This window comes from Centroberyx gerrardi, chromosome 23 (assembly GCF_048128805.1).
Source record: "Centroberyx gerrardi isolate f3 chromosome 23, fCenGer3.hap1.cur.20231027, whole genome shotgun sequence".
Classification (NCBI taxonomy): Eukaryota; Metazoa; Chordata; class Actinopteri; order Beryciformes; family Berycidae; genus Centroberyx; species Centroberyx gerrardi.
Genome location: NC_136019.1, coordinates 18,938,253 through 18,961,595, shown reverse-complemented (window position 1 = coordinate 18,961,595; position 23,343 = coordinate 18,938,253). Strand labels below are relative to the sequence as shown.

Genomic DNA, 23,343 nt, shown 5'->3' with positions numbered 1-23,343 from the left:
GGTCCTGACGAGTGAACACTGACCAAGGAAGAGGAATATGACAATAAAGTTATGATGGAGTTGTTGCGCTGTTTGGATATCGACTACAATAATAACAACAATACCGCCAAGCCGGGCCAGGCCAGGCGCTGAACTCCAATTAGACAACAGGATTTGTTTTTACTTCGCGGTTTCTCTCTGGAAAGTAAACTCAAGCAGGTTTGGATTGCTCTTCCTGTTACAAACTCGGTGCTTACAAAGTTTTTATGGAGTGATACGGCTCATTGTTTGTGCGCATCGGGTAACACCGTAAGTATGGATACTGTTGCTCAAAGGGATGCGGGATTCGCTGCGGGAGCGCCGCAGAGTTGCGGTCCGACGCCGTTATTCGAGCTGTGGGCTTAATAATGCGAATTGGTCAGCCCTGAAACTTGTGTTGTCGTAAAACACGGGTTGGCTGGACTGAATGCTCCTTTCCTGCTATTCTTCTCCACTTCTCAGCGCTTCCTGCTTGTGGTGGCCACTGCACTTAATGGCTAAAAATACATAAAAACTCAAAATGGACAGATAAATGTAGTGGGAACCTTCACTTGTACTTGTAATGGCTGTTGTTTAAATGTTTTACAACTAAGCCGATGCTCATTTTATGTTTGCCTTTACAGTTTTAGCCTTTTTAAAATCAAAATGAAATCAGGGTGCCATTTTTTTATGAGGGAATAAGGATTAACCAGTCCACTGATAATGAGGTGACTTAAGTGCCTCCTAAATATAGACCCATAGAAATGATATTGTGCTCAAACATGTGTTGGGAAACCGCACAGCACATCACTTGAATAGAGAGAAATTCAATGGAGACAATTCTGCCTTTCTGAGCTTTGAAACACTCGGCAGAGTCAGTCACTTAATTGCTTTTGTTTGATTATGGCTATTTCAAATGGAGAGCCGCGCATTCAATGTCGAGACGAATGAAAGACGCTTGCTGTTCAGTTATCTTTGAATCCTCTCTTGTAGCCTGCTTGTTGGTCGAGCTTTTGAACACATTTCACTGGTCCCTGATGAACCAACAAGAAAGACAGGAAAGGGAGAGAGGCGCAATAAAGTACTCTTTTGTACTTTATTTTCAAACCCTTGGGGTGCAGAATCAAATCCAGTCAAAACATCTGCTTGAGGCTCCATGGAGCCGCTGAAGAACATATTCAGCCGCGGCCCGCTGTCGAACTGGAAAAACTTGGAGCAAGCGCAAAAAGGGAACTTCACCAACCCTGTGTGGACGGCCTTGTTCGACTACGAGGCGTCCTGCAAAGATGAGCTCACCTTGCGCAAAGGTGACCAGGTGGAAGTCCTGTCGCTGGACTCGGAGATATCGGGGGACGAGGGCTGGTGGGCGGGTAAGGTCAACAACAAGGTGGGCATCTTCCCCTCCAACTACGGCTCCTTCAAGCCCAGCGGCTACGGGAAACTGCCAGGCAGCGGCGTGGTCGGCGAGCTGGGCCCGGCCGTGGTGGTGGCCGAGTTCGAGCCCGAGGCCGTGGACTTCCGGGAACTGAGCCTGGAGGAGGTGATCGGCGTCGGCGGCTTCGGGAAAGTGTATCGCGGTACGTGGAAGGGCGAGCTGGTGGCCGTGAAGGCCGCCCGCCAGGACCCGGACGAGGACCTGAGTGTGACGGCGCAGAACGTGAGGCAGGAGGCGCGCCTGTTCGCCATGCTCACCCACCCCAACATCATCGCGCTGAAGGGCGTCTGCCTGCAGGAGCCCAACCCGTGCCTCATCATGGAGTACGCGTCCGGTGGGCCGCTGAGCCGGGCGCTGGCGGGCCGCCGCATCCCACCGCACGTCCTGGTCAACTGGGCCGTGCAGGTGGCCAGGGGGATGCTGTACCTGCACAACGAGGCCATCGTCCCCGTCATCCACCGGGATCTCAAGTCCAACAACAGTAAGTCAGCAGTCCTGTGTTGCTACAGGCTTACAAACCCCATGGAGGCAAGTAGCAGCCTGTAAACAGTTGGCCAGTTTCCCTTATAAATCACTGTAATTCCCTCCGCTCCACATGGCTCAGAGTACCAAGTCATTCATCAATCTAACCTATTCCTCAGTCTTGCCAGTGTTGGACTGATTAGAGTGAAGGGTGCTGACGTATTTGTCGGGGCTTCTCTTTGACCAAAGGCCTCATGGCACTGATGGAACACGGTGTACTGGTGTATAGCTGCTATAGGAAACTGTTTGCCATATCCAGAACAAAGGCAACCTTTTCTTCCCCCTCATGAGAATATATGCTCCAATAGCTTGAGAATTATCAAGTCAAACATTTCATTAGTGAAGGAAATTGAATTATATCTCTCTCTTTTGAATTATGAATTTAGTCAATAAGCGGTTCAGTCAAGTCATTGTCTCAGGGAGATACAGTATATCATCTTAAGCAATCTTTTTGTTAAGAGTTTCAGTCACATATTCAGCTGAAGCTCATCACAAGCTTTAGAAATAAAATGACTGTTATGACAAGACATCTTTTTGGACGGCAGCCCAATCATGTGACTGCGAGGCTGTAAAAAGCTCGGCGTACACGCAAGTGCAGGCAGAATAGAAAACTGAAAGGCCCGGCAAGTGCGCTGTTGATAGGGAAGAGAAGAAAAAAAAAACGATCAGCTTGGCTTGCAGAGGTCAGGAATTCAAGTGGGAGCATTTCATCTCAGCACCGTCACAGCTCACACTTTGGACTTTGATGCTCTCTGGGGGTGGGGGTGGGGGTGGGGGGTGTTGTGGGAAGGACTTGCGTCAGTGTTTTGGGCCCTCGCTGCGGACACGTACGCGCTGGACCTTGTCATTAAAAGGAGATGTATCGCTGATTAAGCTTTTTGTCCCCGCTTTTTTTTAAGCATAACAAGTGCCTTCCTCAGCTGTAGCAGTTCCCTTAGCTAGCCTAAACATCGAGCCACGTGAATTCACACAGGCTTCCTTCTAGTTATTATCATTCTTGTGATGCAGCTTATAATTCCCTGGCTGTTATCTGTTGCGGTGCGTCCAAAAGTTACCGTCTTTTATGGGCGGACCCTGATCGCCAAACCACCTTGGATAGTCCCCTTCTGTACGTTAGAGAAAGATCAGGCTTGCTCTTTGTTTGACTGGGAATGAACGAGACCGCAAACATGCCACACTGTAGGTTTCTGAGAATTTGGCCTTGGTAGGGGCACCAGGAGCTCCACTCCCCCGTTTCAAGGTTTGTTTGAGGTAAAGGATCCCTTGTTCAGCATGTCCTGGGAATACCTTTCTCCCCGACTCCTCTCTACACTCCCATCTTTTCACCTCCCTACCAGGTTTTTTTTCCGTATGAACAAGCATTAAGTGGGTGTTCCTGTCAGTCTCGCTCATCTGCCATCTACCTCCGAACGCCCTCCCTCGTTATTCCTCTCCCTATTCCACTTCAGCGCCTTCCTGCGCTCGTTTGCCGTCCTGACACGGCTCGCCGAGGCCGGGAAACACCTCCTGTTGCGCAAAAAAGAGAAGCGTACGTTAATGTAGTGTTTGTATATGAAGCAGGCCAAGCGAACACAATCCCTCTTTCTCTCTACCGGGAGATTGTATCGCACTCCTGCCTCCTCCTGCCTCTTGTTTTTTAATTCTTCTCTGGATCTTTGTCCCTGGCCTGCCCCTACTTGTCTCCGCACAGCCGTAGCCCTGTTGTGCCACTGAGCAATATCCTGTTGTGGTGCAGAGAGAGAAGGGGGCGGATGGAGGCAGTGGGGAGGGGGGTTCAGTTCAAAAGACGCTCTGTCAGTGTTACAATGATGTGGTGCGTCGTAATTGCGGCGCTGACAGGTTTAACACACAGGTGCAGGAGCATCTTAACGTGCGGACATTCTTTAAAGGAGAAATCCACCATAAAACACTCAGCTACAATGGAGTTTGATAGCAGAAAAGTTCTAAAATCTATCTAAAAGTAGCTAAAACAGGTCAAGTTTTGGTGTCAGTCCCTCAGAATCAAAGAGCAAGAGCTTCTTTCTAGATTCTTCTGACGTTCAACAGGCATACAGGGAGAAATCCATCGTAGATAGGCAGAGAGACCAATTTCTCCACCGATAGTAGCATCAATAGACCAGAATGCAATGCAGCCTCAAGACCTGTTGTGTTTTGAGTAAGTGGTGCAGGTAATTCTAGGAAATGTAGGAAATCACTAACTGAAGTAGAATTAGACGAGGCAGGTTGAGGGAAAGTAGGTTCACCAAAAAAGTAAATAACACTTAATCCTAAAATAACTCCTGGGACTCCTGGGATGCATTGAACAATACAGATTGATGAGATCTAAGAGTGCAAAAGTATCCGAGGGTGGATTTCTCCTGTAAGGAAAGGTGGAAGGTTATTCTGTTTAGGCGAATCAAGTGGATGTGTTGGAAAGAACATGCCTTCTGAGTAAACCATCATATCGAAAAACTATGATCTTCACTGCAGGATAGAGTTGCCACCACATTACTACTTTAAAAAGAAGTTTACTTTTGATCATTAAGGCCAGCTGTTACAGTGATGGATTAAGGTGAATAGTCATTATCCCCTAGAGGACTTTTAAACAAGAGGCAGAGTTACAGTTGTAGTTAATGACCAGTGAAGCGCACTGGCCTGTATGGAAGATGCTGATTAAACAGGATCATTGAAGAAAGTGCACAGAGAGAGAGAGAGAGAAAGAGAGAGAGAGAACGAGAAAAAGAGAGAGAGAGAGAGACCTTGGATCGAAGCCAGAGGCCATAACTGGAATTCCACTGAAAGTAAATACAGCACAGAGAAGAGAGGAGCCTCTTTCTCTCACTTTTTTTTTTGTCTATATGTCTGGGTATGAGACACAATTTAACTCAAGTGGACTTGATTATACCCCTTCACATTCACATCAATAGCGTACACACACACGCTTGTGCATTCAGTTGCCGATACAGCGAGCCGATAGTGGCCTTTTATTAAAAAACGGACTTCGGACAGTCGGTGTCGTTCGCTTCTGATATGATGGAGGTTCTTCCCTGACCACAGCTAGTCAATATGTTTTTATTATTATTATTTTATATCAGATATTTCATTCCAGTGTGGTGTGGGTTTTACTTTTAACAGTCTATAAAACCTGCAGTGAAACCTGCCTCACCCTGCCTTAAAGAGCTGCTAACCCACCTAAAAGAATTTGATTTGTATGGCTTTCAGTGGAGAGTTTTAGTGTCCCATGATGGTCTAAATGCTGTTTCAGAGGCTTTTCCAAATTCTGCTATAAACATCGAATCCTTGTCATTTGTTTGGCATGAAAATGATATTGGTGCAAAATACTGGCTGTCAGCAGCTTCAATCCAAAATATCGGTATCAGTATCGACCTTCAAAAACGCCATATCGGTTGAACCCTAGTCCTTACACCGCCAGTACTCAAGGCACAAAGCCTTCATACACCCAAAAACAGCTATAGGCATCGCCACGCACTATAAAACTCTGCAGAGGCTTTAGTTAGAAACGGTGGGGAAAGTGCCAAGCTAAGCACTTGCGGGGCTGGAACTCACAGGACTTTTTTTCAGGAAGAAGCCACAGTTAGATCTTGGATCAACATGTCTTTTTTTTTTTTCCACGAGTGCACAAACATCTGATACATCCCTCCACCAGCATGTTTTCATTCAGGGCCCCCAGCGCCCCACACTGCAGCGCACTCAAAACATCCCCTGTGTGTGTGTGTGTGTGTGTGTGTGTGTGTGTGTGTGTGTGTGTGTGTGTGTGTGTGGCGAACTCCGGCCGTCCCCTCCCCGTTACCGCTGCACATACACGCGCTCGTTCTCACACACATCAACATTCCCCGGTTCAGCGAGGGGAATTATGAGGGCAATTTAAACATTTTAGCCACCGCCGATGGTATGGGAGGCATTTAGTATAAGGAAATAAGGGCATTTTAAACCCGATAAAGTCTGAAAGTGCGCCCTTATTTTGTTAAGCCAGCTGTATTATCTTTAAACGTGTGTAGCCGAGGTGATAAGTGAAGCGGTAACGCTGTAAAGAGGGTGTAATAGAAATCCTATCTACAGATGTAAATTTGGTGGTAAAGGTGCTCCACTATTGCAGTCAGTTTGCCATTCAAATCTTTTATTGGCCGCTACTGGTACTTCACTGCAGCAGGGAACGGGCAGAGCAGTCATGTGCATGTGTCTTATTCAACACAGCATTTCTGTTTGGTATGTTCAAGCGCAGAGATACTGCACTTTTTCTCATGGTGTGGAGAGGCAGAGCGGTGTTTGGTTACCGTTCCTGTTGAGTTAGTGTCAAGCCAGGATCACACTTTATCTGTTGAATGTGTTGCTCTCCAGTGAAAGGGAATTCATTATTTCGAATATGTTGAAGGTGTGATGAAGCGATGAAGGTGTTGCACACATGGGATTTATTAAATTTATGTGTTGATAATGCATGCGTGAACTTGGCTACATACATCTTTGTGAAGTTTTTGTGATGAATTTGTCACTGAATGAAGCCCTATAATCTGCAACATTTTCATAGCAATACATTTCTCTTTATCGCTTATTGATATCACACAATAGTGATTCAACCTATACCCAGTTCATGAAAGCTGTTACATTTGCTGTTTTAAACACCCAGTGTCTGGTAGGTCTTTGCTGGGAAAAATCCTCCGGTTTGTTTGGAATAAACAGAAGAAGAACTGGGTAGTTAGCATGAGCAGTGATAGCCACCATGGCTGAACAGACAAAGAAAAGAGAAACTCAAACTGCATCAACAGAAAATCCAAGGAGAAAGACGTCACAGTGCTGGACACACTGTTTGATTGACAGGTGATCTCTGGGGTAAGACAAAGTAATCAGTTTCATCTCAGTACGTTCAAGCCATGAGATCCTGCAGCGATATAAACGCATTAGAAGACTAAGCATGATCCTGGCATCTAAGTTGGCTTAGTTACTCAGCCAATACGCCGCTTCTGATGCGCATCACCATTAAGAGCAACTTTATGCAGATGCTAAGCATTTGAAATCAGCACAAGGCGTAACCCCAGAAGTCCAGTGTAGCAAAAACCGCATCGTCAGGAAGCAACCCATCCGTAAACACTGGCGCATCTTCAGCGCCGGCGTGCTGACTGGCACATCCGAGGGGTGCTCGGGTGCCCTGGCAGAGAGTGGAAGGGGGTCACCGAGGGTAGAGCTCAGCTGTGTTGCTGTTGGCTGTCTGCGTGTGTGTGTGTGTGTGTATGTGATAAGGCAGCGGGGAGTTAGGTAGCCTAACTCAGCGTACAGCTCCGCCAGCCGCCCTGCTGCGTTGTTCCCCCGCTCTCTTTATTTTGGAAAAGGCGGCTGCCAGCCTGCATCCGCAGATCCCAGGCTCAGATTGGATTGAAGAGCAGGTAGGATCTGGCAAAGGGATTCACACACACACACACACACACACACACACACACACACACACACAGCAGGAGATGCTGGATGCACGTGTGCGCAAAAAATAACAAGGATTCAGTGTTTCCCACAAGATTGTATGGTCAGGGTGGAAAAGCCTCTGAAACAACATTTAGATCATCATGGGACACTAAAACTCTCCATGGATGATTATACTAATGGTAATAATGGTGAAAAAAAAAGTGTTTCCCATAGACAAACAATACAATGTTGATCAGTTGTACAATAGACAAATGTGTATATATATATGGATTTAGGTTGAGCTACATTTAATGCATCTACACAATGATCACACACCCACGCTTACAGTCAGGAAAGCTGCAGTGTGTGTGTGTGTGGAGCAGGATGAGTGAGCGGGCGGAACAACAGAACTGCAGGGGAGGAGGAGGAGAAAGAGGAAAAAGCAGACACTGGAAGGTCAGAGCGCACAGGAAGTGGAGAGGTTTCCAGAACTCAGCCAGAGTGAGATCTCTCTCTCTCTCTTTTTTTTTTTTTTTTTGTGTGTGTTTTTCTCCAGTCTGAAACCTCATTCTCACCAGCTCAGCTTGGCCCTGTTTTTCGCTGCACAGATCACAAGACAGTTCCCATACAAATTTGCAAAACCTACATAATGCTTGTGGGAAAATGGATATGAAAACGGTTATAAGGATTAGAGCATTTTTGCTTTGGAGAGTTTAGGCAGGAAAGGAAGTTGAGCTACACTGATCATCTACATAGTAAAGATAGAGTGTTTATTTCATTATATCTGGGATGGAGGAGATGATTGGAACATATTTCTGTGAAATTTCCCTGACAGATAAATCACCCTTAAAAAGAACTATAGTAATCCTATAATTTTGCAAGGATACTATGCAAATATCATGCAGCTATTATAGGTCAACAAATATAACACAGAAATCCTATACTAATACCAGAGGAGATTAAAAAATATACCATAAAGTGTGATTAGGTCAATATAAACTCACTACTGAGCACCACAGAATATTATAATGAGATTAAAAAAAAAAAACACCATAAAGAACAATAAACTCGCAGATTGGTGTTTTAGTTATCCAAACATTTCTAAAAGGCAGAGCAGCTCTGGAGGCAGAGATAATCTCATTGGTTGAGTTAAACCTCAGTGGGCGGAGCCAAAGAACCACAGTTTTTAGCTAACTGGCAAATTTGAATTGCAAAGAAGGAACTTTGATGATCAAAACGTAAGTCCAAAAATGTAAATGTAAATGACTTGCATTCATTCAGTTGGCTAGTTGAACTTGGAAAGTCTCAAAACTAGTTTATGATAACTATAGGCTAGTATGGCTAGTTTGAACCTGAAAGGACAGTTAGGCTAACTAACTAACCTAGATAACTTAGTATGGATAGATTGTATTTTTGTCAGCTATAGTAGCTTCATAATATTAGCTTCCTCCTGTCTTACATCATTCACTGGGCTTCAGTCTGTTACTTAACTAGAAAAACTCTGGTTTAACTCAACCAATCAGATTATTTCTGCCTCCAGAACAGCTCTGCTTCCGAGAAATGTTTACATAACTAAAACTTACAAGCTCACTATTGAGCACTACAGACATACTACAAATCTCTATAGGAAAATTCTAGAGATACAATAGGAGATACATAGGAGATAGTACAATAAGGTCACTATACTGTAAACTCACTATTGAGTACCACAGACACTGTTTAAGCTCCTATAGGAATATTATGGTGATTTTTCATTAGGCGGCAGGCAGACTTTGGCACGGCCATATAGAATCCACACAGTACTGATGCCTTTTCTTTCTGGCTGTGTTCAGGTGCATCTTATTCAAGGTCCCAGAATATCAAACTTACCTCCCAGCACTACCTGCCTTGACCTCAGAGCATCTGGGGTCAACCCAGTAATGACCCCCCCAGTCTGAGTTGCAGAGAAAGTGGCGCTAATGGAGGTTAAATTTCAACACATGAGGACTGGAGGCTTGTTAATAAGTGACCGTTTTCAAGACCCTACAGCCTTTTACCTGGCACCGGCTACTTTACACAGGGAATCATTTATAACCCCCCCTCTGACAGCTTTGATGTGGATGCCCAGAAACTGAAAATTCCCTTGTGTGTGTGTGTGTGTGTTGGGGGGCGTGTTTTGGAGCGTCGCTCTCATGATGATTAGCTTGTGACTTGTTTGCCTGAATGTGCTTGATAAAAGCAATGCTGTTCTGGTTGTATAGTGGAAGCAAAGTTTGGTCTATTACCTGTTTTATGACTCTGACTCTGGTTGTAGGTTTGACTGTATAGGGCAACAACTGGAAAGGACATAAAACCATATCACTAATAAAAAATGTATAATATTCTATAATATAATATATAATATTCCTATAGAGGCTTATAGTGTGTCTGTGGTACTCAATAGTGACTTTATAGTATGATATTTCTTATCCTCTATGGTATCACTGTAATATTCCTATAATATCCTTGCAGGGACTTACAGTTTTGTTGCAATATTTGAATAGTATAATTCTTAAATGTATTATAGAATTACTGTAATTCTTTACTGTGAGGGCAGCAACTGGTTTCAAGGCGTTTTAAAGCGAATGACATGTATTAAACTCACAGGCATGTCATCAGTTAGTTGTGGACTCTCTTGCGAACTCATTGACACTGCCTAATTTTTATGCTCGATGAAAAAATGACTGTGAACTCAGACGAAACTCCAGTGGAGCAAGCTCCAGTTTCACCGTGAGTTGACATCTCGTGCACTATGATTATCCTCTCTCTCTCTCTCTCTCTCTCTCCCCCCCCTCTCTCTCTCCCCCTCCCTCCCTCTCTCGCTGGCTGCCTGGTCAGAGGTTGCCAGACTGTCTGTCAGCCTATGGCCTCGTCCCTCAGGGGACAAAGCTCCCGTTCTTCCTGGGGAAAGCCCCCACCCTGCCGGAATTCTCCCCTCGCCTACGGGTGCAGAGCAGGAGGGGGGGCGAGAGGGAGGAAGGTAGAGAGAGCATAGTGGAGACTAAGGTTCGACTGATATGGGTATTTGAAGGCCGATACTGATATTTTTTGGATTGAAGCTGCCGATAGCCGATATTCAATATTTAATATCTTTAAGTTTAGCTATTTTCATGCCAAAAACCCTGAAAAACAAACAAAACAAAGCAAATATTGTCAAGGTGGAAAAGCCTCTGAAACAGCATAAGATAAGATGAGATGAGATGAAACTTTAATGATCCCCATTGGGAAATTGGGTTTCTGGAGCAGCAAATAGTAATAAGATAGCAAAAAATAAATAAAACGCAAATAAAAAATAGAGCAAATGAGGGGTATTAAACATAATGTAACCAACAATTACAACACTAGAACATATTAAGATTGTAGAAGTGTATGCAAGGTCCCCACGGGTCCTTGAAATCCTTGAAAGTTTGTGAATTTGAGAAAAAAAAATCAAGGCCTTGAAAGTTTTTGAAAATAGACATAAATAGACATGGGTCATTGAAAGTGCTTGAATTTATATATTTTGTGCAAGAATAGAAATTGAAGTTCTTTTTAATTGTTGTCTGTGAGCTTCTGTATTCTGTATTCAGTATTGTAACAGTAATTAACCGTGATCCGTGTCTCAAACTATGCCGTGTTGGGTCCTTGAATTTGATGGAATTGGTCCTGGAAAGTCCTTGAAAAGTCCTTGAATTTGATGTTTAAGAAGGTGTGGGAACCCTGTGTATGGAAATGAAATGCATGAATTATGAAACAAGCATGGATTACGGCATTGTGTGCAAAATAACAGCAATAGTATCAGTACAACTTACTTGGACCAGATCTGATAATAAAAGGCCAATATCGGCCCCATACGTTGGCAAACTGATATATCGCTCTAACCCTAACAGAGATGGGGGGGGGGTGGGGGGGGTGGGGGTGAGGAATGATAAATGAAGCATACGGAGGAAAATGCGGTGAGAGATGGAGATGTAGTTACAGTGTCAAATTATAGAGAAAACATAATTAAGTGAGGTGCAGAGTGAAGAGGGAGAGAGCGGCTTTGTGGGGCTGACTTTTGCATCTCGCATGTTATCACGGCAGGGCGGCCGAGTCCTTAGAGACACATGTCCACATGTCCTGCCAGAGTGTCCTTGAGCAACACACTGATGAACCCTTGCCTCTGAAAGCATAGGTCACACTACAAGACCTGTTCCAGTCTTGCCTAGGGGTAGGGCAGTTCACACTAAACGCTTGTCGTCCAGTCGGGAAGCTGTTCACAATATGTGACGGGACAAAGGTGAAATCAAGGGATCACACACTACCTGATTCTGTCATTCAAAAATGTTTACCCATTAGTACAGAACAGTTCACTGTAAATACAGCTGGTCTATCACTTCATAGTACAGAAGCTACAGATTACATTTACATTACAAATGTATGTTTGAAGTGGCACCATTACAAGAGGAATTTTGTATGAGACTTCTTTCACTTAGGCTACTTTGTAATTGCAAACTTATGTGGACTGATCCAGGCATGCTGCCATTTTCTACTATTTTATATGAAATGTATTCCTCCAAATGAAATTGCATAACGATTTATCAAGAGTGGAGCAAGTGGAGTAGTGAATCTTGCTGATCTTAACTATCTACGTGAGTGGCTGTTGTTGTGGTTATACTGACTTCTCCTCTGGCTCATTTTCTTTTTCTTACCCCTGTATCTAAACTCCCATTGGCTACTGCCAGTGTCGCTCTCAGATTTCAGTCTTGGTGAGTCTTGTACCGCTTCGCAATACACAAGTCCGACCAGATTTGGCCTGACAAAATCAAACATGTTTGGAAAACAAGTTTGAACACTAACGCTAACTAGCCCAGATTCAAATCAGGCTTAGAATCTGCGTTAAAATCATCTAGTGTGGCCTTAGCTTTACTCTGATACTGGGAAGCCAAGTAAGGCAGGCGTTGCTACCAGTTGTGCATAATGCATGTGATCTATAGTAGACTTTATAGCCGTAACTTCCTTGACTTTCTTGAAATGCATGGTCATTACACTTCCTTGCAACTGCTTGACTTCCTTTAATATTTCTCAGCTTTTTTTCAAGGAGATTAACTTGAGTGAATTTGCTGAGAAAGCTGAGAAATGCAGCCTAATGTGCAAAACCGTTAGGCTGCACTGAATTCAAACAGGCCCGGGGCTCTTGTTTAATGACGTGAAGAACATGGGAATGTAAATAGTCAGTGTTTACCCAGGATTGACATGGTTATGCTTTATCAATCAGGTAATTTTACAATGGCTTACAATGGCTACGTCCCATGCGCAAATACCTGACAGCTCCACTCACTTTCCCAAGACGGTAACTGCTGTAGAGTTGAGTCAGTGCCAGCACCAAACCCATATCTAGGCCGCCGCTGGTGCGAGTCATTTCTGCAACTGACACACTCTTGTTTCTGAACAACAAACAATACCAAACAGAGTCTTGTTGCCATGGAGATCTGTCACGGTGTCTCCGTGGCGACATTGTTGGTTTCGCCTCCCTATCAGGCAGACAAGTCTGTGCGGTCAAGACGGATCTAGTCATGATATTCCCTATTAGAGTTTGACGTGGGCCGGGAATTTTGGAGCCTGGTTCCCAACCGGAAGCAGAAAAAAATGGATTTAAGCCCAAACTGCACTTTAAGGGTAAATGTCTTTGTGAGCTCAACCCAGGCAACAATTCACTAAACCTTTAGCTGTGGCAAAGTCTCTGCATCTGCTATCATTTGCCACCAAAACTTCCAAATCTGCTTATATCAGCTGAACTTGTGGGGACAAAGTGGAGCAATGACTGATGACTAACAAGATTATTTGGTCAGTTTGATTAATGATTAGACCTACTTCACTAGGCTGTCAGCCTAGAGGGAACATTGGTCTTGAATACTCCCCTGATGTGAATTTTCATTTTATTTTATTTTATGTAGGTTTTGCTTCCAAATAGATTTCTGGCAATTAAAAAAACATCTTTAAGGGTACAAGACAAGAGATATAAGCACCCATCTCATTTCATTTCATTTTCAGTTTATCCATGACCTGACAACTTTCACTATTGATTTTGCTTTTAGTTTTCTTGACACAGCGGCACATGTAGACAGGCAGCTGCAGCCGGCTGACAAAGATTAAAGAAGGAAGTGCAAAAGCAATGGCCAAGGTAGCATCAAAACATGGTTTTGTTTACATATTTTTACCGACATGTCTCATTTCTGAACAAGCAATCGATGTGTTGAAAACAGACATGCTTTGGGTGCTTTTGGGGTTGATTTTTGGAGCGTCCATTGGCCCTATAGGACTGTATTTTAGAGCCCCGCATCCCGGCAAACAAGACGGAACTCAATAGTGACGCAGTTGAGGAGATTTGGGTCAGAATCCATCGATATGATGGGGTCCAGGTCGAAAATGGCTGTTATACTTTAAGTGAGAAATTCAGTCCGATCCAAGCTCATCGGGTCCAGCCTGGTCCGTCAAATACAGACCTAAATCTGAGGTTCTACCACTAGGACTGACACATCGGTGCCATATGGGTTCACTACCAGTCTAGTTTCATACTGTATTCCAGATGTTGCCCAAAACCTACTGACCATATGCTTCACAGACTCAAGCGTACGTTCATTTGTGTCAGCGCTGCTTCTATACCTTTCTATATAGCTGTGAAGATGACTCCCACTGTTACCCCTGCTGAAGCCATCCTGCCCAGACTTCGGCGCACTCGTTTGGGGCTTCTAAACTTTTTACCACTTTCGGTACGGTCCTGAGGACATCAGCAGACTGAAGTTATGTGGGTCAGTGGTTGATTTGGACACAGTTTGTTGCTACATGCCGTCCAGTAAGTAGCTGACTAATGCAGCAGCAGTCAGTGTGATGGCGGTGAGAGGAGGAAGACCGAGCGGGGCTGAACTATGGATGCACTCTCCCTCCGCTCAGGAAGTGGAAGAAGAATGTGGTGTGTGTGTGTGTGTCTGTGCGTGTGCGTGTGCGTGTGTGTGCATGTGCTGAGACTGCTAAACCCTTTGTTACTTGTGTGCATTTGCGTGTTTTTGGGCTATGCTATGCTTACTTGTGTAGACTTGTATGTGTGTGTGTGTGCATCTGTTCATAAAGTACTGAAGGACAAGGTGTGTGTGTGCTGAGACTGTTAAAACCCTTTGTTACGTGTGTGTTGTGTTCCTAAAAATAATGTGTGTATTTGTGTGTGTGCTGGGTGTCTATGTATGCAGTAGTTAAGTGTTGTGTGTTCATGTGTGCATGCATAAATGTGTATCTGTCTCTTAAGTACTGAAGGATATTAATGTGTGTGTGTGTGTGTATGATGAATCTACCAAAATCCTGCTACTCATGTGTATTTGCATGTGTGTGTGTGTGTGTGTACGCGCATTGGCATAAGAGGTTCACAAGTAGGTGCAGGAGCTGGTATACGGCCCCCGTACCCCAACCTGCCCACATCACAAAATGGACTGAATGTAATTCAATTTTGGGAATAATGAGTACCAATTTTACACTATTATGCCTATTATGCCTGCGAGTAAAAAATTCAGGTTCTGTTGTACGGATAATTTGAACATAAGCACCTGTGAAAAATACTTATTTTACATGAACAAACAGATGTACTTGCTGCACCTTTGCTCTCATAAAATGGCCACCATCCATTATTTCAGCACTTGTCAGATCTCTGATAAGGAGTCAGGACTGATAGGGAGTGAATGATGTAGCATGAATGTATATTAAGACCGCATCAAATATACTATGTCCGGATACGCCTGTATTGTATGGATGGACAGACGAGGGAGAAATGTAACAAATGCTAGCTAACATTAGCTAGACAGAGCTAGGAATTGCAGTCGTTAGCCTAACTGTAATTCCTTGCTAGGTTGTTGAAACAGTCTCTCTATAATAGCATAAATAATCATTATCTGGCAGGCAAACTGGCTATGAATTTTCTACCTTATGTCAGGCTTGCAGTCGGTAAAGCAGGTGGTGACGTGATGCTAGCAGCCACAAAGCTAGCAGTTGCTAGCATCGTCTTCAAAATGTCCATCTTGCTGCTCCTCCCTGGCAACAGCTGGATTTAACAAAGGCTTGAATTTATCAAACTTGGGCAGTTTAGCAACCTATCTCTCAGCCACGTTGTTTTTTTTTTTGTTTCGTTTGTTTTTCATTTTTGGGCACCATTTCTGTTATGACGCATTTTAGCTAACATTATTTTCTCAAGACTTCCCAGCTAACACACACTAAGTGATGTTTTTTCTTGAGTGCACCAAGTTGGCAGTACTGCATAGCTTGAGACTGGCATAAAGACACTTTAGCTTTACAAGTGTAGCATAGTGCAGACAAACTACACTTGTCAGTAATTCACATCTGAATGCCAGGGGGCCTGTGTGTGTGTGTGTGTGTGTGTGTTTGTGTGTGCTGAGACTCCTCAAAACCTTTGTTACTCGTGTGCATGTACGTATGTGCGTGTGTGTGTTGCTAAAAGCATGTGTTTTTGTGTGTGTATGTCTATGCTAGTTCAGTGTTGTGTCCATATGTGTCTGTCTTAAGGACATTTGTGTGTGTCTCTGTGTGTGTCCATGTGCTTGTTTGTGTATGTGGGTGTGTGTGAGTGTTTTTGTGTGTGTGTGTGTGTGCGCGCGCGCGCACCATTATCTATAACTCCACTTGCTAGACCCAAGCAGCCATTTTTAGCTCTGCTCTGTCTCGGTCAATCAGATGATAACAATCAGCATTCAGCGCCTCTCTCTCTCTCTCTCTCTCTTCTCTCTCTCTCCCTCCCTCCCTCCCCTCACCTCCGATTGCTCTACAACAACACCCACAATTCCCTCCGTCTGTCTCTATCAGTGTCTGGAGCCACGTGACCCCTCTTAACCTCCATTTCCTAAAATAGCGCTCTGCTTATTGTGCACAATGAAGAGGGCCAGGCCAGGGTGGGCGGGCGGGAACGGCAGATCGGCTCCCGTGTTTTGAGGAAAGGGCCCCGCCGCCGGAGGCCAATTGGCCGATGCCGCTGTCACTTCCTGGAAGTGAGGTCACGGCGAGCGAGCGCTCCGGGTGGAAATGGGGGTGACTGACCGCCGGAGCTTGTTTTTCTTTTTTTTGCCAGACTCTGACCGGCAAGCAGACAAAAGAAGTAGAGCGAGGGATCAGGGCCTGTTGCGGTAAATACTGAGCTTATTCCCCACTCCCCCCCACCCCCTCACTCCCCCCCCCCACCCTGAGGACCTGTGGAGTTGACAGAAACAATGACTCAGCCGTGGAATGGACAGAAATTGATTTGCCGCGGAAAGGTTAAATGAGTGGACACTTTTTTTTCATTTTTTTTGTACTTACTGTAGAGTCTGTCTTTGTTTTGGCCACGGGCTACTTTTGCTATTTCATTGGTTGTGACTGGAAATCATGAGGCTGGAGTCAATGCTGAAGTTTGTGATGCGCATACCTTGGTGAAGTTTCTTTTTTCCCATTTTAAAAAGTCTGGTTCTGGGAAAAAAGGGAGGTTGTTCAGTATGCGAAGTAAAATCTTCCTTTATTCTGTCCATCTTTGCACCTGTCACCATTTTGCCAAGTCATCACAGTATCTATGAATCTATGAATGAGCGTGAATGCGCAAAATCACACGTGTTAGCATGCTGGGTGTGAGGAGGTGACTTTTTGAATAGTTTGCGTGTGAGTGTGTGTGTGGTTTCAGCAAGTCAGGGTGCAGACATTGCAGTGCAAGTACATCGTGAAAGCGCCGAGTCCCCTATCCCCCTTAACATGCACACACACACACACACACACATAGAGCAGACAACACAACTTCTTGTGATGCATTCCTTTGTGACGTCAAACCCGCTGCCTCTGGGCTACGAGGCAGAGCACAGGATGTCAGAGAGCGAGAGAGAGACAAAGAGAGAGAGAGAATCCTTATTTATGTCTATGTCTGGTGTGTGAGAGAGAGAGTCAAAATTCACATCTGTGTGTACGCGTGGTAAGAGAGAAGAGAGACTGAAACAGACCGAGATTTGTCAGTGAAAGACACGGTTGAAAAGAGGAAAACGGAAAACAGTGCCGAACCCAGAATGTCGGAAAGTGACTGCAAATAGCAGGAGCCTTACTTCCCTATAATAAGTGAAATTCTTTGGTACTTCTCCTCCTCTGCATTTTGACGGCCAGCCTTGCCCTGAGCGATGCCCGGCCTGGCAGCAAAGAGGAGGCACGGCTGCCGATCACGCTGGGACACGTGATGCACAGTCACACCACACCAACCGACATCCTGATCATTATATTTCATTTTCCTAGAAACTCAACTGGCTGGCCTTGCAGCCTTGCCTAGCGGTTGCATAACATTGGCTGGTCACCAAAATGTGTTTAGTTATAGGTTATTACATTTTACAACATGCACTTTTCTCGATTGGGATCTTTGTGTTTGCATCTATAGATACACCCATGTTGACCCATACTTGCATATCTGATGCAGCCATAATGCTGCTGTGAGGTGAAAACCTAAAACGCCAAAAGTGGCAAGTTTTCAGGAATTAGCACTAGAAAGGCCAATGGATTTAGGTGAAGAGAAGGCAACAAGCCATTACTTGAAGAGGGTAAATAATTATGTAATTTCCTTGTATAATTTTGAAAATCGTAGCAAGACTTTGTATAGAATCTGAGATATTTGAATGCTAAAATTCAAATGCCGCCAATTGAGCATGGCATGGCCTTTCCTGTGTTAAGACAGACACGACTTAGTGTTTTATATGGAGTCAGATAACTGTCACAAAGTTTTGATAACTGTCACAAAGTTTTGAAACTTAGTTTTGAATGCTTGAAGCTAGTTTGGAAAATTTGAAGCTCACTTTTGAATCTTTGTAGAAAAAGAATTTGCACTCGTGTTTGACGTTCCGCGGTCGTAAGAAAGTTTTGCAAACTTGAAATAAAAAAACTGAAGTAGTTCCAGCAGTGATATGCAGTATCCTTATTATCAAAGGAAGTGATTATATATGCTATTTCTTTAGAGCCACTTGAGTACCATTTTTTTCCTTGACTTGTCATTTTTACCAATTCCCACCATTTTACTGCAAAAGACAAAATACTCCACAAAATCAAGCACTTTTGGTTGCATTAACTGCAAAAAACCCCTCTACAGAATCCTGGAGGGACTGCAAAGACAACCTCCTCCACCCTTCCATTAAGTAAAAACATGAAAATCACCAAAATTGGAGTTGGGAGGTTTTCACCTGACAACAGCTTGGCTGCTATGTTCTCAGATTGCTAACTATCCTCGCAGCAGTTTTGGAAGATATTTCATGGAAGGGCTGTAGCACACCGAAGCGGGTTGATTGTTGGGGTTATGCTTTGAACATGCATGTTGCTCAGCCGTCACATGATGGTAGTATGCAGGTATGAGATGAGATGCAGGGAAGATGCATATCAGGAGTTTGTTACTTGTGCTTTAATTAAAGGAATACACCAAGCTTTTTGGAGATTGACTCGTTGGTCGACTTACCTGTTAAGTGATGAGAACATAGATGCCAAAATCATCCACAGTAGAACATTGGCTTTAGCATACATTATGTTGAATGACAGCATACACTATGTGGAGTGATAGGCTGTATGCTAACACTTTAGCATACACTATGTTGAGTGATCGTAGGCTTCATGCTAACACTTTAGCATACACTATGTTGAGTGATAGGCTCTATGCTAACACTTTAGCATACACTATGTTGAGTGATAGTAGGCTTCATGCTAACACTTTAGCATACACTATGTTGAGTGACAGTAGGCTTCATGCTAACACTTTAGCATACACTATGTTGAGTGATAGGCTCTTTATCATACACTATGTTGAGTGATAGTAGGCTTCATGCTAACACTTTAGCATACACTATGTTGAGTGATAGTAGGCTTCATGCTAACACTTTAGCATACACTATGTTGAGTGATAGGCTAATAAGCTACTAAGTGAGAAAATTAGAACTTACATCAGCTCTAAAGCTAAATCGTAAGTAATTTTAAACGACTTGGCTAAGTCTGGCAGTTTTTTCTAGGATAATGGTAAAATGTACATAAAATATGATACAAAAATAACTGTTTTGAACTAGCAGGGACTACTTCCCCTGTTTCCATAGGAAGTTAAAGTGGTGGGCGATGGGAGACTGTGTACAGCTAAAAATCACTGCACAGTGGATGAATACGTGGTCACTCACACTGAAATAGTTCCAAAAATAAACCTGGCTGCATCAGCTATATTGAGATAATGATATTTCATTTTTACAAATGTATGAATCTACAGACCATATAATAAAAAACAACAACTTTTACACTACTAAAAGGTCAGTCTTATTGGGACAATGCTAGTGGCCTACTATCACTCATAGTGTATGCTATAGTGTTAGCATGGAGCATCAGAGCCACACATCTACTAGGGACACATGGATGAGTTGGCCAGTGGGACACACTTGGATGCCGAAATGTATGTATTTACATTGGTTAGTCAATCGCAAGTGAACTGTGTCAGAGGATATGTGGAAATGCAATGTTCCAGTGTCAACTCGGATCGTAGTGGTCTGAAAGAGAAAAGAGGAAGGGGAAGTGAGAGAGAGAGTGCGTGTATCCGTATGTGTATCTGTGTGTGTGTGTCTGTGTGTGTTAGGCCCTAAGTTTAGTCTTGCATGATTGTTTCTCAATTATGCACGAGGAAAACGCTAAATCGGCCTCTGCAGCCATGCATTTAATTGCGTTATAATCGCCCGACACGTTTAACTGTTCAAAACCTTGTAACGACGTCTCGCCCTTTCTTTTCTTTCCTTCTCGCCCCCCCCTTTGCCGCCTCCCTCTCTACCTTCCTGTGTTCCCTCCACCCTTCCTCCACGCAGTCCTTCTGGCCCAGCCCATAGAGAATGAATGTATGGAGGGCCTGACGCTGAAGATCACCGACTTCGGCCTGGCGAGGGAGTGGCACAAGACCACGAAGATGAGCACCGCCGGCACCTACGCCTGGATGGCCCCCGAGGTCATCAAGTCCTCCACCTTCTCCAAGGGCAGTGACGTCTGGAGGTAAGGGTGTGTGTGTGTGTGCGTGTGTTAGAGTCTTATTGAAGTAGGTAGTGGAAGAAGGTAGGTGTGGAGGATTTCATGCTTCTTTTGCAACTTTAAATGTCTTCAAATGATTTTTAAGTCCTGCATAAATTATAATTTACTTCATTGGATGCAAATAATGCATTTTTACATTGTGCTTGCAAGATCTGAATGTTACATAAAGCCCATATTCAGCACTGACTTACAGTAGTCTGTCCTACTTGATTTGTGCACTTGCTTAATTCAAAGGGAAGGAGAGACTCGCAGCCCCTTGACAGGAAAAATTGGTAATCCTTTGTTGCTGGGAAAATACCATATTGATGAATATGTACCAGCCTCAAGCAAAGGATAAAATTTGGTACAGATTTTTTTTTTTTTTTTACAGAGAGCACACACCAGTATTCTCAGCGGAGTCTGGCTGTTATCACAGCAAAGCAGAAGTGTTGCAACGGGTGAAAATTGAAATCACTCAAACACATTAGAGTCAGGACAATTGCCTCTAATGTGTTGAAAGGAGCCGCGATACAATTAGGACAAAAATATATCTTGGTGTCTGGTGGCACCTACATGTGTTAGCTTCCCACAGAACTGGGTAAGAGATTAATGGGTTAGAGAGACGGGCTGGTAACCGAAAGGCCACAGGTTCAATCCCCACAGCAGTCAAGCATTAGTGTAATACTAAAATTTTGACTTAAGAACTTGACAACGATACAAGAACAAACAAGAAAGACACCCTCAAGGGACACCGCAGAACAACCACCGTGCTTAATTTTATGCATGTCAGCTTTGTAAGCAAAATAGTTCCACATTTGGCTCCTGGCACCAGTTTTGTCAACCAGTTTAGGTGGAGTGGGATTCAGTTCAAGATGTGTTCTACTGTTGAGACGCTGTTGGCATGTTTTCAGCTGTTTAGTTCACTGTCAAGAGCCAGACTGCAGCTCTGTCTATAGAGCTGAGATGTGGCCGCCCCCCTTCTTCAGTAGCCATTCATTTTCTATAGACATTTCAGAAAATCCAAAAAAGAGTTTTAAGCTTTGAACCAACCAGCTACCAGTTGAATCACAAGCTTCATCATGAGCTCTAAACCAAGCCAATCATACGCAACTTTGGAGCGGGTAACGTTTCCATGGTAACAGCGATGTGTCCGATTGATGGGAGTTCGCTAAAGGTTGCGGATAGCGTTATATTTCACAAGAAACTCAAGAATAAAACAATTTCTTAACAACAAAGTTGAAATCATATTGAGGAACATATATAGTCGTTTCACAAACTGATAGCTCGTGGTAAGTCGACCTTACACCGTTGAAACATTATGGCTAATAATCAAATTCCCTATGGGAAAAATTAATGGGAAATTAACTTTTGGAACTGGATGCCGCTTCAGCTCTATTCCAAATTTTTCTTCTTCTTCTTCTTCTTCTTCTTCTTCTATTCCAATGCACATGCCATCTGCACATATACGCCCTCTAGAGGTGACATTAAAAATGGAAGTTCAGCTTCAATCTTGAAATCAATCTTTTGCAACGGCATCAAAATAGTATTGAAATTTTGTGACAATCACGACAATCCACAGCCACGTGTTCTTCAGCAAGACACTGTACCTGCTGCGCTCACTGTAAGTCGCTCTGGATAAGTGGAATGCCTTGAACATAAATGTAAATGAAGAGGAAAATGAAGGGAAAACAGGGAAAGAGCGATGGAGTGATAGTTTGAGAGAGAGCGGTGAAGGGATGGAGGCACAGAGTGATGGATTGCAGGAGGGCCGCCGCAGCCATGTGATGGCTTCTCTTCAAAGAGCTGCTCTGTGCTTTGTTGTGGGACATGTGTGCTGCACACTGTCCTATTGTCTCCAGTATAGACAGGGAGGGAGGCCACACAGCAGACCCAACCGCAGCTCTGTATCTAGGAGTGGCTTTCTGTGTGTGTGTGTGTGTGTGTGTGTGTGTGTGCCTGTGTGTGTGTGTGTCTGTGTGTGGCCACATCTACACAGAAAAAAAAGACGGGCTCTTCAAGGGTTCTCTGGTTTGGGTTTGTGGTTCTATAATAATGACTTATAGAACCGTCTGATTTGTTAAAATAAAAAACTGGGGAATCAGAATAAAGTACCAAGTGTGGTTTAAAAACTTCTACAACATTTGTTTCTGACCAAGGCTTGTGATGGGATGAGAGGTGTTTCATGATTGCTTAGAACTTCCACATACAAATTTGTACCTTATAACGCTAACGGTATCACTCCGCCTTAAGTGGAATGAAGCAAGCAAGGACGTGTTACTTAGCAACAGGGAACTATTTTTTGTTGACGGATTTAATTAAAACCCAATGCATTTTTAATGTTATTATTGTAAAAATGTTGTAAATGTTCTATAAAAGCAATAACATAATCAAATCATAATCTCATATGCTATTGCTTAATTTTAATTCTGCTGATTTGGACAATTTCATACATTCTTAAAGGGTTCTTAGCAGCACCATAAAGAGTTGAAGAACCATTTGAGCTTTTGATATAAAGAAAAAAACTGTCTTCTTCTTCTACCCTTCTCTAAAAGGGTTCTTTACAGCAATCAAGGGGGGTTCTGCAATGGTACAAGCCTATAGAAGCATTTTCTGCCACTCTATAGAACCCTTGTTGTATACAGTATACAGACCGTTTACTACCCCGTGGACCCAATCTCAGCTCTCCATCTCACACACACACACATTTTCTCAGTTTCCAACTTCTCCGTCTGACTGACAATAAACCTACGCAATCTCATTTTCACAGCAACAATCACCGCACAATCTGGAAAAGAGCAAAATGAGCGAGCGGCAGGCAGGCAGCCCCGCTCTGAAAATGACGGGTAATCTCTGTTCTCCTATTCTTTGTCGTCTGTCCTCGGCTGCTCGTCTCCACAGCCGCCGTGCGGAGACGGCGACAGCCTCGGGGCGAGACGGCGAGCAGCGTTTCT

The 23,343-nt window shown here is 43.8% G+C and overlaps 1 protein-coding gene across 1 annotated transcript in view; it reads left to right on the top strand.

The window, feature by feature from the left end:
- LOC139930358 (mitogen-activated protein kinase kinase kinase 11) overlaps window positions 1–23,343 on the top strand; it is a 38,874-nt gene continuing 15,531 nt past the window's right edge. The window contains exons 1-2 of the mRNA XM_071923510.2: window positions 1–1,913; window positions 20,197–20,377. Of these exons, the coding sequence (XP_071779611.2) occupies window positions 1,154–1,913; window positions 20,197–20,377 (941 nt within the window). The 5' untranslated portion in view covers window positions 1–1,153. The remainder of the gene's footprint in view (window positions 1,914–20,196; window positions 20,378–23,343) is intronic.